Source organism: Cetorhinus maximus, chromosome 22 (genome assembly GCF_964194155.1).
Source record: "Cetorhinus maximus chromosome 22, sCetMax3.hap1.1, whole genome shotgun sequence".
NCBI classification, from domain to species: Eukaryota; Metazoa; Chordata; class Chondrichthyes; order Lamniformes; family Cetorhinidae; genus Cetorhinus; species Cetorhinus maximus.
Genome location: NC_135900.1, coordinates 50,444,389 through 50,459,972, shown reverse-complemented (window position 1 = coordinate 50,459,972; position 15,584 = coordinate 50,444,389). Strand labels below are relative to the sequence as shown.

The 15,584-nt window shown below is 40.9% G+C and overlaps 2 protein-coding genes across 13 annotated transcripts in view; one reads left to right on the top strand and one right to left on the bottom strand.

Moving 5' to 3' along the window:
* Positions 1 to 15,584, bottom strand: part of rad52 (RAD52 homolog, DNA repair protein) — a 128,721-nt gene that overhangs the window by 4,054 nt on the left and 109,083 nt on the right. The window lies entirely within an intron of this gene.
* LOC144696688 (serine/threonine-protein kinase WNK1-like) overlaps positions 1 to 15,584 on the top strand; it is a 190,685-nt gene that overhangs the window by 111,334 nt on the left and 63,767 nt on the right. For 9 of the 10 annotated variants that reach the window (XM_078568286.1, XM_078568285.1, XM_078568277.1 and 6 more), the window contains 2 exons: positions 9,927 to 10,199; positions 13,604 to 13,668. In XM_078568286.1, the coding sequence (XP_078424412.1) occupies positions 9,927 to 10,199; positions 13,604 to 13,668 (338 nt within the window). The remainder of the gene's footprint in view (positions 1 to 9,926; positions 10,200 to 13,603; positions 13,669 to 15,584) is intronic. The other variant, XM_078568284.1, reaches the window with a different exon arrangement.

Genomic DNA, 15,584 nt, shown 5'->3' with positions numbered 1-15,584 from the left:
GTGGAACATTTCTTGTTCCGGTCCTACTCGGTGCCCTCCCACAACTCTTCATTCGTATATCGATGACTGTATCGGTGTCGCTTCATGCTCTCCACTGGAGCTGGAAAAATTTATCAATTTTACTTCCAATTTCCACCCCTCTTACCTACACGTGGTCGGTCTCTGACACTTCCCTTCCATCCCTTGACCTCCGTCTCCATTTCTGGTGATAGGCTTTCCACCAATATTCTTTACAAGCCCACCGACTCCCACAGCTGCTTCGACGACAGCTCCTCACAACCTGCTTCCTGTCAGGACTCCATCCCGTTGTCTCAGTTCCTTCACCTCCGTCGCATATGTTCCAATGATACCACCTTCCAAAATGGCACTGCTGACATGTCTTCTTCCTTAACAGAGGGTTCTCCCCCACCCTGTGGTTGACCAGGCCCTCAACTGTGTCTGACCTATCTCCTGCGCCTCTGCCCTCAGCCCTTCCCTGCCTTTCCAGAACCACGATGGGGTCCCCTTTGTCCTCACTTTTAACCCTACCAACCTCTGTATTCAAAGGATCATCTTCTGCCATTCCTGCCAACACCAGCATAATGCTGCCACCACCAAACACAGCTTTGCCTCGCACCCCCATGTCAGCATTCCGTTACCTCCATGACATCCTGGCCCACTTCTCCATCACCTCCAACACCTCATCCCCTTCCCATGGCACCTTCCCATACAATTGCAGAAGGTGCAACACCTGCCCCTTTACTTTTCTCCCTCCTCACTGCCCAAGGGCCCAAATACTTCTTTCAGGTGAAGCAGTGTTTCACTTGCACCTCCTTCAATTTGATGTACTACATTCGCTGCTCCCAATGCAGTCTCCTCTACATTAGGGAGCCCAACCGCAGACTGGGTGACTGCTTTACGGAATGCTTTCGGTCTGTCCGCAAGCATCTTCAGCTGCTTCATCAATGACCTTCCCTCCATCATAAGGTCAGAAGTGGGGATGTTCGCTGATGATTGTGCAATGTTCTGCACCATTCATAACTCCTCAGATACTGAAGCAGTCCATGTCCAAATGCAGCAAGACCTGGACAATATCCAGGCTTGGGCTGACAAGTGCCAAGTAACATTCACACTACACAAGTGTCAGGCAATGACCAACTCCAACAAGAGAGAATCCACCAATCGCCCCTTGATGTTCAATGGCATTACCGTCACTGAATCCCTCACTATCAACACCCTGGTGGGGGGGGTTACCATTGACCAGAAACTGAACTGGACTAGCCATATAAATACTGTGGCTACAAGAGCAAGTCAAAAGCCAGAAGCTAAGAATCGTGATGAGTAACTCACCTCCTGACTCCCCAAACCCTGTCCACCATCTACAATGCACAAGTCAGGAGTATGGAATACTCCCCACTTGCCTGGATGAGTGCAGCTCCCACAACACTGAAGAAGCTCGACTCTGTTCAGGACAAAGCAGCCCGCTCGATTGGCACCACATCCACAAACATTCACTCCATCCAGCACCGACACACAGTAGCAGTGGTATGTACCGGCTACAAGATGCATTGCAGGAATTCACCAAGGCTCCTTTGACAGCACCTTCCAAACCCACAACCACCACCATTTAGAAGGACAAGGGCAGCAGATAGATGGGAACACCACCACCTGGAAGTTCCTCTCCAAGTCACTCACCATCCTGACTTGGAAATATATTGCCGTTCCTCCACTGTCGCTGGGTCAAAATCCTAGAACTCCCTTCCTAACAGCATTGTGGGTGTACCTACACCACATGGACTGCAGCAGTTCAAGGAGGCAGCTCACCACCACCTTCTCAAGGGCGATTAGGGATGGGCAATAAATGCTGGCCCAGCCAGCGAAGCCCACATTCCATGAATGAATTAAAAAAAGCATGACCCAGACCTTCCTGGTGCTTGCCATTTCAACACACTATCCTGCTCTCCTGCCCTCATGTCCGTCCTTGGCCTGCTGCAATGCTCCAGTGAAGCGCAATGCAAACTGGAGGAATAGCATCTCATCTTCCGATTAGGCACTTTACAGCCTCCTGGACTTAACATTGAGTTCAACAACTTCAGACTATGAGCACTCTCCTCTATCTTCACCCCTTTTATAATCCCTTTTTTAATATTTATTTTTATTTTTTATTTACTTATTTTCATTTTCTTTCATTCATTGTTTTATCTGTGTTTTATCCCCCTTATTTTGTCCTTTTTCCCCTACCACTGCCTCTTCCCCCACCCCCCCTGCCAGAAGGGCCATCTGTCACTTGCTCTGTTGTTCTGCTATTAACACATTATGCTTTCTTACCTTTATGCCACTTTTTTAGCCTTCACCATGACCATTAACATTCCCTTTGTCTTGTGCCCATGACATTTTTGCCAATCTCTCTTTAGCCCCCACCTAGCTGACCTACGCTGAATTACCTGCTCCACTGCACCCCAGACATTATAAATACCATCACATTTCTTCTTCCCTTAAGCTCTGAAGAGTTGTGTTGACTTGAAACATTAACTCTGTTTCCCTCTCCACAGATGCTGTTAGACCTGCTGAGTTTTTCCAGCATTTCCAGTTTTTACTTCCTATTTCCAGCATCTGCGGTATTTTACTTGTATTTTAAGGAGGTTTAGCATAAATTCCTAGCTTATGTACTTTCTACCTCTATTTATAAATTATTGGGGATCCTTGGTTTTATTAATTGCTTTGTTAACCTTTTATGGCACAGCCGATGGTAAATGCTGAGCTGTTCAAATCCAAAAGGGAAATTTGAAATAACTGCCACACCTTGTTTTGCAATTTGTATAAATTTCGGGATGCATACCTTGAATTCACCAAGACCACCAAATAGGTTTTTGCAAAACTAGATGAAATTTATTAACAAGAAAAATGATTTTTAAGCGCACATACATGTCTACAAATTACGACTATAATAACTTCTAAATCCCCATCTTATACTATCTCCTATATTTACACCATTACATTACCAAATGCATGCATATATACACACATCCTTCATTTCAACAGACATCATTTCAGTTCAGTGTCGAGGTTTTAAATGCCCAGTTTTCCCTTTAAGCTTCAAACTCATGATAAAGCACCTGCAATCAGATTCCTCGTCCAGCGATGCGTATAATCTGTAGATCAGATGGATGCAGTAATAAACTCCATCTGAATAGCCTTGCACTTCTGTCTTGATTTGTCCAGAAACTTTAAAGGATTGTGATCTGTATAAATAAATGTTTCTGATGAATTGTTTGCAACATAAATCTCAAAATGCTGCAATGCTAACACCAAACCTGAAGTCGTCTCCTCTACCGTTGAATGTCTGTTATACATTGAACTTAGGTGAAAAATACCCTATTGGTTTTTCAGTTCCATTTGCTGCATCTTGCAACAGTATGGCCCCAGTGCCTATATCACTGGCGTCAATGGCCAACTTAAATTGCTTGGTGTAATTGCGCACTGCCAAAACTGGCGTCGTAGTTAATACAGCTTTCAAACTGTGAAATGCCCTCTGACACTCCTGCGCCTAAACTTCTTGCCTTGTTTAATATTTCAGTCAGTGGAGCAACTACACTGCTGAAATTTGGTATAAATTTCTCTTAAAACCCACTCACAGCCAGAAATCTCAAAACTTCTCGTTTTGTTGTGGGCACTGGGAAATCCACTATAGCCTTGACTTTCACATCTCTTGGAGCCACTTTACCATGTCCAATGGTATGGCCTAGATATGTAACTTGCATTTTTGCAAATTCACTTCTAGCCAAGTTCATCACCAAATTAGCTGCTTGTAATCGAGTAAATAATTCTTCCAGATGTTGTAAATGTTCTTCCCACATCTGACTGTAAACTATCAAGTCGTCAATATAAACAGCACAGTTGCTCATCCCTGCAATTACTTTGTCAGTCTTTGAAATGTTGCAGGTGAATTCTTTATACCAAATGGCATGACTTTAAACTGACATAGTCCATTTGGCATCACAAAAGCCGATATCGCCTTTGCTCTCTCTGATAACGATACTTGCCAATATTCATTCTAGCAAGTCAATCTTTGTGATAAATTTTGATTGTATTGAGAAAGTGGGACAATCTTCCAGTTGTGGTAAAGGATATGAATCAGCTTTTTCACTACATTCACCTTTCGATGGAATACAAAGACTGTGTGGACTATTAGGTTGTGGACTATTAAGTTTAGGCACCAGTACAATAGGCGAACTCCAGTTACTGCAGCTAGACTCAATAATATCATTTTGAAGCATGAATTTGATTTCTATCTGTACTTGTGATAACTTTGGCGGATTTAATCTATAAGGATGTTGCCTTAGCGAAGATCAAACTTCTACAGACACACTATGTATAACTAAATTCGTCCCTCCCAACTTATTTCCACAAATATCTTTGTGTGACCACAATAGCTTTTCCAAATCACTTTGACACTTGTCTGGAAGGTAACTCAATATTACATTTAAATTTTCAAGTGCCTCCTCGTTATCCAACTTGATTAGAGGAAAATCGGTTTCAGAATTCTGCATTTCTACTTCTTTCTCATTATCTACTACCACTAATGCCTCCTTTTGTTCCTCTTCCCTGTTAGCGTACTTTTTAAGCATATTTACATGACACACCCTGTTTCTTTCTTCTACCTGGAGTATTTATTAAATAATTCACTTCACTCAATTTCATTTCAATCCTGTAAGGCCCACTAAACCATGCCTTTGATGAGTCACCCAGTAATGGTAACAGAACTAGCATTTTCTCCCCAGTAACAAAATTACGAGTGGTAGCTTTCCTGTCTGCTTTCATTTTCATCACTTGCTGTGATATCTTTAAATGTTCCCTAGCCAACCTCTCTGTCCAATCTCTCTGAAGTTTGATACGTAATCCAGGAGAGTAGTTTCAGAATTTTGACCCACTAATTTCTCATAAATGATTTTCCATGGTCCCCTTACCTCATGACCATAAACTGGTTCAAAAGGACTAAAACCAGTCGATGCATTAGGAGCGTCCCTAATAGCAAACAGAAAGAATGGAATTCCCCTATCCCAATCCTTTGGATAATTCTGTCTATACGCTCTCATCATAATTTTTAGAGTTTAATGCCATCTTTCCAAAGCCCCTTCTGTCTTGGGATGATGAGCTGTTGACTTGAATTGTTTACCCCCAGATTGTTAATTACTTCCTTAAACAGCTGTGACATACAACCAGGTCAGGGTTCAAATTTTATTTCCTTAGGTAAACCATATCTTGTAAAAAAAGAACTTAGCTAACTCTCCCATTGTTCTTTTTGTTGTAATGTTTCTCAAAGGCATTATTTGAGGAAGCCTGGTCGACACATCCATTATTGTCAATAAATACTGATTTCCACTTTTAGTCTTAGGCAGGGGCCCTACACAATCAATCATAACCCTAGTGAAAGGTTCTTCAAATGCTGGAATTGGAATTAAAGGTGCCGGCTTAAACACTGCCTGTGGTTTCTCTATCATCTGACGCGTGACATGTTCTACAGAATTTGACTCTATTCCTATGCAATCCAGGCCAATAAAAATGTTTTTGTATCTTCGCCTGTGTCTTTCTAATTGCTAAATGGCCCCCCATTGGAATTTCATGAGCTATCCTCAGAATCTCATTTCTATATCCAAATGGTAGTACAATCTGATGGACCTCCCTCCAGCTTTCATTTGCCGATATACGATACGGCCTCCATTTCCTCAATAAAATATTACCCTTTAGGTAATAACGTTCTGGAATACATTTTGCCCCCCTCTGAGTAGGCTGTTTGATATAAATGTTGAATTTGCAAATCCTTTTTCTGTAATTCTACCAGTTGCCTTGAATTAAACACTCAGCTGAATTATTCTCTGGTCTTTACTCCTGAGCAACCTTATCAAAAAGTGTCAACTAATTGGATTTCCAAACCTTCTCCTTGCCTTTGAACTTGTTTCAAACTATGAGCCTGTGATCTCGTGATCGCACAATCTGGAAACAATCCAGGGTGCTCCTTCTGTTACACCTCTGTTTAAAACACTTCTACAGGTTGCTCAACTAGCATAGGCATCACCCACATTCGTGATCCAGCTATATCATTACCCAGGATAAATTGAACCCCTGCAATGGAGAATTTTTCCACTACTCCAACAGTCACTTCACCTGTTTTCCATTCACTCTTTAAATTTACCTTCCACAATGAAATAGGTTTAGCAGCTCCATGAAACCCCACTTATTATCACATGTTCTTGCAATAATTCCTCAACAACAAACATCACTATCCCACAACATTTTGGATTGACTAACCCCTGTGCCTCTTAAAATTTTAACATCTTTACCTACTCCACCCTGTACACGTGGAAAGACTTTCCCTTCACGCGCACACACACACACACACACACACACACACAATTGTTGTAAAAACCCATCTGGTTCACTAATTTCCTTTAGGGAAGGAAATCTGCCGTCCTTGCCTGGTCTGGCCTACATGTGACTTCAGACCCACAGCAATATGGTTGACTCTTCAATGCCCTCTGAACAAGGGCAGTTAGGGATGGGCAATAAATGCTGTCCTCGCAAGCGACGCCCACATCCCATCAATGAATTTTTAAAAAATCTATAAACATTTCTGCACCCTGCTCCTCCGAATTCTCTTGGATAAATTGTGAACACATTCCCACTTCTTCACCTTTCACTAATTTTCACTGTTTTACCTGTACACAAACCACTGGTTTTTCCTGTGCTTGAACCTCAGAACCCACAGCACTTTAACTTCCTGAACTTTTGCGCATCCGTATAATTCCAACAGATTTTCCCTGCAATTTCCAGCACATGGATTTCCTATGTCCATCTTTATTACAATGAAAACACCTCAATTTTCGAATGTCACTTCTACCCTCAGCACCTTCCTTTTCATTCTGAGAAAAAACTTGCTGCAAATTTCTACCTACTCCTCTTCCCTGACCACCCTCCATCTTTTCGCCTTTCTACTTTCTATCCTTTTCTGATTTGAAGGGGTGACAAAAGAAAATGTTTGAGATGCATGTCTTGAATTCAGTAGTAATAAGACCACCAATTCTTATAGGTTTTGCAAAACTAGATGAAACATTTATTAAAAAGAAAAATGATTTTTAAGCTCCTACATATGCCTACAAATTACAGCTATAATAACTTCTAAATCCCCTACTTAATCTGACTCCCAGTTACACTTTTGTTAAGGCAACAGTAAGACACACAGATTTTAAAAGACCCAGGCAAAGAAACATACCCCGGACCATTTGAATTCAAAGTGAGTTTTCTTAACTTAGCTCTTTGAGACAGCAGCTCGAGGCATTGACGCTGAAGGCTTTTCACACTTGTGCGATCTTAAAATGCCTACTCTTACACGCATTCATCGCTCCTTTATACATATTTTTCCGTTTGACTGCAAATTCCCATTGTTTCACTATGCCTTTGGATTTTATTTTCCTGATAATAAAAACCTCTCATAGCACTAAGTTTTATCAGTAATCTTTGGGGAAAAATAAGCACACTGTTTCTAAGTGGCATTCCGCAGGGATCGTTCCCTCCTGGTCCACTCCTCCATCACCTCCTCAACCCCCTCCCACGGCACCTTCCCATGCAACCGTAGAAGGTGCAACACCTGCCCCTTTACTTCCCCTCTACTCACCGTCCAAGGGCCCAAACACTCCTTTCAAGTGAAGCAGCATTTCACTTGCACTTCCCTCAATTTAGTCTACTGCATTCATTGCTCCCAATGCGGTTTCCTCTACATTGGAGAGACCAAACGCAGACTGGGTGCCCGCTTTGCAGAACACCTTCAGTCTGTCCACAAGTATTACCCAGACCTCCCTGTCGCTTGCCATTTCAACACTCCACCCTGCTCTCATGCCCACATGTCCGTCCTAGGCTTGCTGCATTGTTCCAGTGAAGCTCAACGCAAACTGGAGGAACAGCACCTCATCTTCCGACTAGGCACTTTACAGCCTTCCGGACTGAATATTGAGTTCAACAATTTGAGATCATGATCTCTTTCCTCCATCCCCCCCCTCCTCCCATTTCTTCCCCCTCCTTTTTGTTTTTTCCAATAATTTATATAGATTTTTCTTTTCCCACGTACTTCCATTATTTTTAAGTGTATTTCCATCCATTGTTTTATCTCTACCTTTTAGCCTTTATCGATCCCTTCCCCCCACCCCACCCCCAATCGGGCTATCTGTACCTTGCTCGTCCTGCTCTCTATCCTTAATTAGCACATTCCTTTAGATAATATCACCACCTTCAATACCTCTTTGTCCTTTTGTCTGTGACATTGTTTGGTTATCTCCACCTATCACTGGCCCTCTATCCAGCTCTTCTTGTCCCATCCCCCCCTTAAACCAGATTATATTTCACCTCTCTTCTATTTTTACTTAGTTCTATTGAAGGGTCATTCGGACTTGAAACGTTAACTGTGCTCCTATCCGCAGATGCTGCCAGACCTGCTGAGTTTTTCCAGGTATTTTTGTTTTTGTTTTGGATTTCCAGCATCTGCAGTTTTTTGCTTTTAACACTGTTTCTAAACTTCACCTGGCTGGGTGACATATTTCACCCCCCCTTTGAAAACAATCTAGTCTGGTTGATTTAAAAATGCAAATGTCATTTTACTTTGCTATTTGAAGAATTTATATTGAGTTGTATGTTTCCTTTGCATCACGCAAAATCATGCCAACAGTTTTTATTTGGCGGTGTAGTGTGTCATCAGTCTGTATGCTGCAATTTTACAACATAGAATGGAAGGGTACATCTTTTTTGAAACTCTGCATTGTAACTTCTGAAATAGGTCAATTACTAAGATTAAGCTCTGTGTGGAACATGCAACTTCATTTTACAGTAGATACACATTTGTGCAGTGTGAGTTTAATGTGTAGAATTAGCTTTTCTCTTTCATGTTTCCTTCCATTTTAATAGTGAAGAAACTTAACTACAGTAGTTCCTTTTCTGGAAGGATTGATTGTGTAATTAATACATCAAAATATCTTTTTATGAGTGGCATGGTATTTTATGCAAGTAGGCATTCCCCCTTCCTTCCTAAATCCGATCTCTGTTTCTTCAGCCACATGTACCCCAAACATTTAACTCCTTGAGTTAAAATTGCATCTATGCTAGTATCAAACCCTGGTTTTGAACAACTCTTTTATTCTGCTCATAGCATATATTCTGCCTAACTTCTGTCCATTGCTCAGGCACCACCATCACTAATATTTTATATTGATCTTTCTATCTCCTGAATTTTCCATTTTGGCAAATTAGAGAAGTGGGCACAAATTTATAGGTTTTGATTTACCCAAAATATAGACAAAATTTAGCAGAAGGAGCAAGCTGTTATTGGAAGACCTGTTTAACTGTAGATTTGCTATACAGTAAGGGTTGAAGTGTGCTGCAAAAATTGAGAACTTAGAAACTCAGGACAATCTTGAGGGAATATGGTTACAATGGGGAAAATCATACCGTAGTGTAAGATTTAAGAAAAATATTCAAAGCAAAAGCTGATTTGTAAAGGTCTGTCTGACTCAGATGACTAAAGCTCTGCCTTTGTATTTTTTGTAAACTTACGTAATACTGAAGCGCAGTCACTTAAGTTTTGACCTACCTTTTTGCACCAAGAGAAAGTGACAGAAATTATAGTTGTTTTTGGAGGGATGGGGTTGTGGAATCAGAATTTTTGTGGTGGGGACATAAATCAATGAAATGGGAAATACTTTTTTTTTGGCTTGGAATTCGTAAGGAACAAAAGAAAATAATTCAAGTTATGGAAATTAGTTACAGGCTTAAGATTTTATTGTTTTGAAGAACTGGTTGCCCATAACTTTTTTTTCCCCCAGCAAGATAAAGGAATATTACACTCTTGCATATTGTACGGGTGCACTAATCGTTCTGATCGTTTGCTTTAATTTCTTTCACAGAATTACCCCACCCAGTTGGCGGGTGTTGCGCCCAGTCCTGTAAAGTCTTCTGGGGGTGTCCAGTCCACTGTAGTCTCACCACCACTTCCAGTTTCTACAGATATTGCACCTCAGCCTGTCACACAAGCATCGTATCATGTTGGGCTTGCTGCAGGCGTGGCTCAATCCTATATTGAATCTACAGCAACTGGACAAACGAGAGTACTCCAGCCTGGTGCCTCCACTGTTCAGCAGAACCAGATAGGACAATTACAGACACAAGCATCCCAAGAGGTATTTTTATGTTTAGGCATACAATAATTCAGGAAATAATAGCATTCTTCTTGGAGGCAATCTTTATCCTTCCTTTACCTGAATCATTTTTATTTTCTGAGAGTAAGTGCATCTACTACATATCTAAATATCAGATTTTGCTCCACTTTTTTTTTATGTGGTTCAACTGAAGAGTATTATGCAGCTTCATTGAGCAATCTGTGATTGCATTCTCCATTGAAAGGGGGGGGTGTTTTAAAGAGAGAAAGTTTCTTCACTCTAATTTTAATTTTAATTTTCTTTTAAAAACTGCTCAAGTTTTTAATCAGAGAAACCCTCTGAGGGAAGTTAAGACAAATGTGATGAGAGAAACTAGAAGTGGGGGTTCTAGATTTGCTGTCACTGCCACATGAGTAGCCCTCCACCCTCAAACTTGGGGCAGTTGGTGGAGAGTTAATTGTGAGGTGAGTGACAGCAGAGCATGGATTGAGCAGCCTTTTTCCAAGGACAGGAGATGATTTAGTGATGTGAGTGAAGGGTGCTGGGAAGATGTAGTAGTAGCTGAGGTATGGGATGCAATGGGGAAGGTGTGAGTGGGGAAGAGGTGAGTGATGCGAAAGGAGGTACTGAGAGCTATATTTTCCCACAACACCTATTCCAAACGCCAGCTGACATGGTGGCTTCTTTCCCCTCCATACCATGCACCCAAAAAAGTCAAAGGTGAAGAACCATAAAGAAGAGTTCATAGTATAGGAACAGAAAGAGAAACAGCAACAAGAGGAGACTCACCATTTTCTCTGACTTGCAACGTGCACTGGAAGTTGATTATCAATAAACAAAATTGTGTGCACATGTATTTTCTGTCCCCAAATTTCACTTACAGTTTCATTTTTTTTAAAATCTAGCCTTAATGTGTAGGATTTAAATTTCTTATGTAATTAAATATGGTTAAATTTCCTTGTGTAAACTGTTGCTTGTAACAATGTGGGTACAGCTATTCTGTCATGACATGACTGCGGTTCCAGTTACCCACACAGTCGTAAGAGCATAAGATATGGGAAAAGGAGTAGACCATACAGCCCCACATGGCTTGTCTTCTACCTCAACTCTGCTGTCCTGCTCTATTCCAGTATCCCCTGATTTTTCTCTGTGCCGAAAAATCTATTTAACTCCACCTTGAATGTACTCATCAGCTGAGCATCCAGAGCCCTCTTGGGTAGAGAATTCCAAAGTTTTAGAATCTTTGAGTGAAAAGAAATTTCTTTTCATCTCAGTCTGAAATGTCTGGCACCTTATCCTGAAATTATATCACACCTAATAGCAACACCACACTTCCAAGTCACTGCTTCGAAAAAAAATGCTGTTTAAAGTTTCATGCGGCTTTTTTGGGCAGCTCTATTTGACTGGACATTTTTGTCTTTGTTTCTGCTTAAAAAAAATGCTTGTTCCAGCTCATAGATGCTGTGAAGTAATTTGAAAATTATAATTCCTTCAGTAGTTGACTGGATATATTTCTTTATTTGTACTTCAAAAGATGTATATGTTGGGCCCACTTTTCTAACCTCTCGCCAGCTCTGTTATTAATGGTGCCATTGGCACCACTCCAGCTTCCTGTTTAAATGGCTGCTTATAATATTGATTGCTGGTTGAATCAATTTCTTATTTGTATTTCTGAAAATAGTTTTATTTTTTGCTGAGTTAGTTTCCCCAGCCGTGTTTCTGCTGCTTGTTCATTCCAGATCCCTTCTCGATAGTGTCAAGAAAATCTGGCTTTTTTCCATTGATCTAACTATTTCTCATAAAATCTATTTTTCACCAACTGCCCAATATAATGGTATAGGCCATTTACTGGTGTAAAATGCGATCATTCATTTATAGTTGCTGCACAACAATAGACAAAGTTGTGGAATTTAATCCCCAAAGCAGCAGGAAAAATCCCAGAAAGCCCTTCAGTAAAAATTCAATTTGATTCAGTGGCATTGATTTTTTTTTTGCCTACATTAAACTTTAGGCCCTAGACTCGAGGTGGGCTGGATAGAAACCTTTGTTGGCTGGACTCTGGCCACTGGGTCATATATTGGACAAACCTGATCTACACATCTAGATTTGTAGCAGCACATGATGCTGGTAGGTGGTGCGCTCTTTGGGTTTCCCATTTGGATCACTCAGTTCATATTTATCAGCCGCAGAGGTCTGACTGCAATTCTCTATTGAAAAGCTTGGATTGAATTTTCAAGCAGTTCTGTTGTCTGACCACTCATTGGCTTGGAGGCTTTGTTTTCTCCTTTTCTTAGTTACGAACATATGAACATGGAGCAGGAGTAGGCCATACAGCCACTTGAGCCTGCTCCACCATTTAATAAGATCATAGCTGATCTGATAGTAACCCGAAATCCACATCCCACCTACCCCCTATAACCTTTCAGCCCATTGCTTACCAAGAACCCCAGCCTTAAGAATATTCAAAAACTCTGCTTCCACCACCTTTTCAGGACGAGAATTCCAGAGTCTCAACCCTCTGAATGAAAAAATTTCGTCTCATCTCTCTTTCAAATGAGCGACCCCTTATTTTTAAACGGTGACCCCTAGTTCTAGTTATCTTGCTAAAGGTAAAGGGTGGTAAAATTTTAAATCTGTTTATATAATTACTATGTAATATTAAATGACTTTAAATGATATTCTTCCCCTGGCAGGTAACTTGGGCCCAAAATGGCAACCCCAGCTAACCTAGATGATTTTCTGCTGCTTATTTTATTCTCCAGCCTACATTGTTCCCTGAAGCTAATCTTACAGTGGACAGGGAACAAGAGCTCCCACACTGTTGTGATAAAACAGTCTTGTTGGTGTATGCAGTAATCTTATACCAAATCATTGACTCTGCCTGGCTTTCATCACCTTCCTAGGTGCTTTCCATCTGCCAACGTCACATTCCCCCTTCTGGCAGCCTTGACCAGAGATGTTTTAATGGAAGGAACCAGCCCTTGACAACTTTGTTCTTATAATTTTGAAATAATTTTGAAATGGTTGGAAGCAGTATCAGACAGACCAGTGAAATATAAACCTCCAAGTGCACGTAATTCTACAGTTGTTAGGTTAAGTCCATTGCTATTGAGACACCCACCCGAAGTTGAGGAAGTTTCCCCACCTTCTCCCCCTTCCTCGTCTTTCCTTCCGCTTCCTCCGTTGAAGGCACTAGGTTGTTAAACAAATCGTGAAGAATGCTGCTTGGCTTCCATTTTGTTTGAACGGTAGCATAGGGCTCATGAAAGGCAAAACTGAACATGTGAACGGAAGTTATTTCTGTGGAATTTGTGATTCAGAAGTAACATTAAGACTGTGACATTATTAGAAGAAAATGTTAACCCTTGTTCAGTGTGCGTGTGGATGTCTGTAGTTACTAACACTGATCTTTTTTATGCTTTTAGGTGATCCAGGCTCCTCCGCAGCCATTGCCTGCGGAACAGTTACAATTATGCTCATCAGTGGACAGGTGATGATTTTAAAATTATTTTAAAGAAAAAAAAATCAACTTTGATTTCCATGACAAGTAGCGCAGTTTTCTTTGAGCTTTGTATGCTGCACATATATCTATGCACAACTATTTTGTGGCTAATATGTCACATTGGCCTGTGACACATTCCAAAAAACACGCACAGGCAGAACTCATTTTTTTGTTTAGAAATGTGTTATTTGATTGTGCTCTGTACAAATGTGAAGCTAAGACTGTGGAAGGATCAAGGTGGTTGCCTGCTTCTGACATATCTATTTTCCCAATTTTGGTTTTTGTTTCCGGCTGGCACAGCATTACATTGTTAATTTAAATTTGGACGATTTCATGTGAATGATGGAAACAATCTGCAAATTGAACGACACAAATAACTTCCTAGAAATGCTAGGGAACCAAGGGTCTAGTGAGAAGGAGAAATTGAAGGAAATTAGTATTACCAAAAAGAATAGTGCTGAAGAAATTAATGGGACTGAAAGCCGATAAATTCCCAGGGCATGATAATCTACATCTTAGGGCACTAAAGGAGGTGGCAATGGAAATAGTTGGTTGGTTGTCATCTTCCAAAATTCTGTAGATTCTGGAACAGTCCCGGCAGATTGGAAGGTAGCAAGTGTAACCCCACTGTTTAAAGGAGGGAGGGAGAAAACAGCAAATTAGACCTTTTAGCCTAACATTAGTCGTAGGGAAAATGCTAGAGTCTATTATAAGGGATCTGATAACAGGACGCTTAGAAAATATCAACGGGATTAGATGAAGTCAGCATGAATTTATGAAAGGGAAATCACATTTGACAAACCTACTGGAGCTTTTTGAGGACGTAACTAGCAGAATAGATAGGGGAGAACCAGTGGATGTGGTTGGATTTTAAGAAAGCTTTTGATAAAGTTCTACGTAAGAGGTTAGTGATCAAAATTAAAGCACGTGGGATTGGGGGTAATATATTGACATGGATTGGCAATTGTTTAGCAGACAGGAAAGGAAACAGAATAGGAATAAATGGGTCTTTTGGAGTAGCAGGCAGTGACTGGTGGGGTACCGCAGGGATCAATGCTTGGGCCCCAGCTATTCACAACATACATCAATGATTTGGATGAGGGAACCAAATGTAATATTTCCAAGTTAGCTGAAGACACGAAACTTGGTGGGAATGTGAGTGGTGAGGAGGATGTTAAGACGCTTCAAGGTGATTTAGGCAAGTTGAGTGAGTGAGTAAATATATGGCAGATGCAGTATAACATGGATAAGTGTGAAGTTATCCACTTCGGTCGCCAAAACGGAATGGCGGAGTATTATTTAAATGGTGATAGATTGAGAAATGATATACAAAGGGACACCTTGTACACCAATCACTGAAAGCAAGCAAAAACAGAAAATGCTGGAAAAACCAAGGAGGCCTAACAGCATCTTTGGAGAGAGGAAGAAAAAGTTAAGTTTCGAGTCCTTATGACTTCTTCAGAGCTAAAGAGGAGTAAAAATGCAATGAAATTTGTACTGTTTAAGGGGGGGTGGAGCAGGTGAAGCTGGATAGAAGGCCAGTGATAGTTCGAGGCAAAGGAGAGGTTGCCAAAGATGTCATGGACAAAAGGACAAAGGGGCGTTAATGATAGTGATACTGGCTAGGAGGTGGCATTAAGATCAGAAAGCAGAATGTGATAATGGCAGGACGAGGATAAGCACTCTGGAAAGAACGACATGAGCAAGTGACAGATGGTTCTTGTGGGGGTGGGGAGGGGATGCTAGTGGGAAAAAGGATTGACAATTGGATAAAAGGTGGGGATAAAACAATGAATAAAAATGAAAATAAATAAAAAGTGGATAAAAAAAATGAAAAAATAAAAATGAGATGAGAATGAATATTGAAAAAAGGGGGTCATAAAGGGGTCAGGATGGGGGAGAGA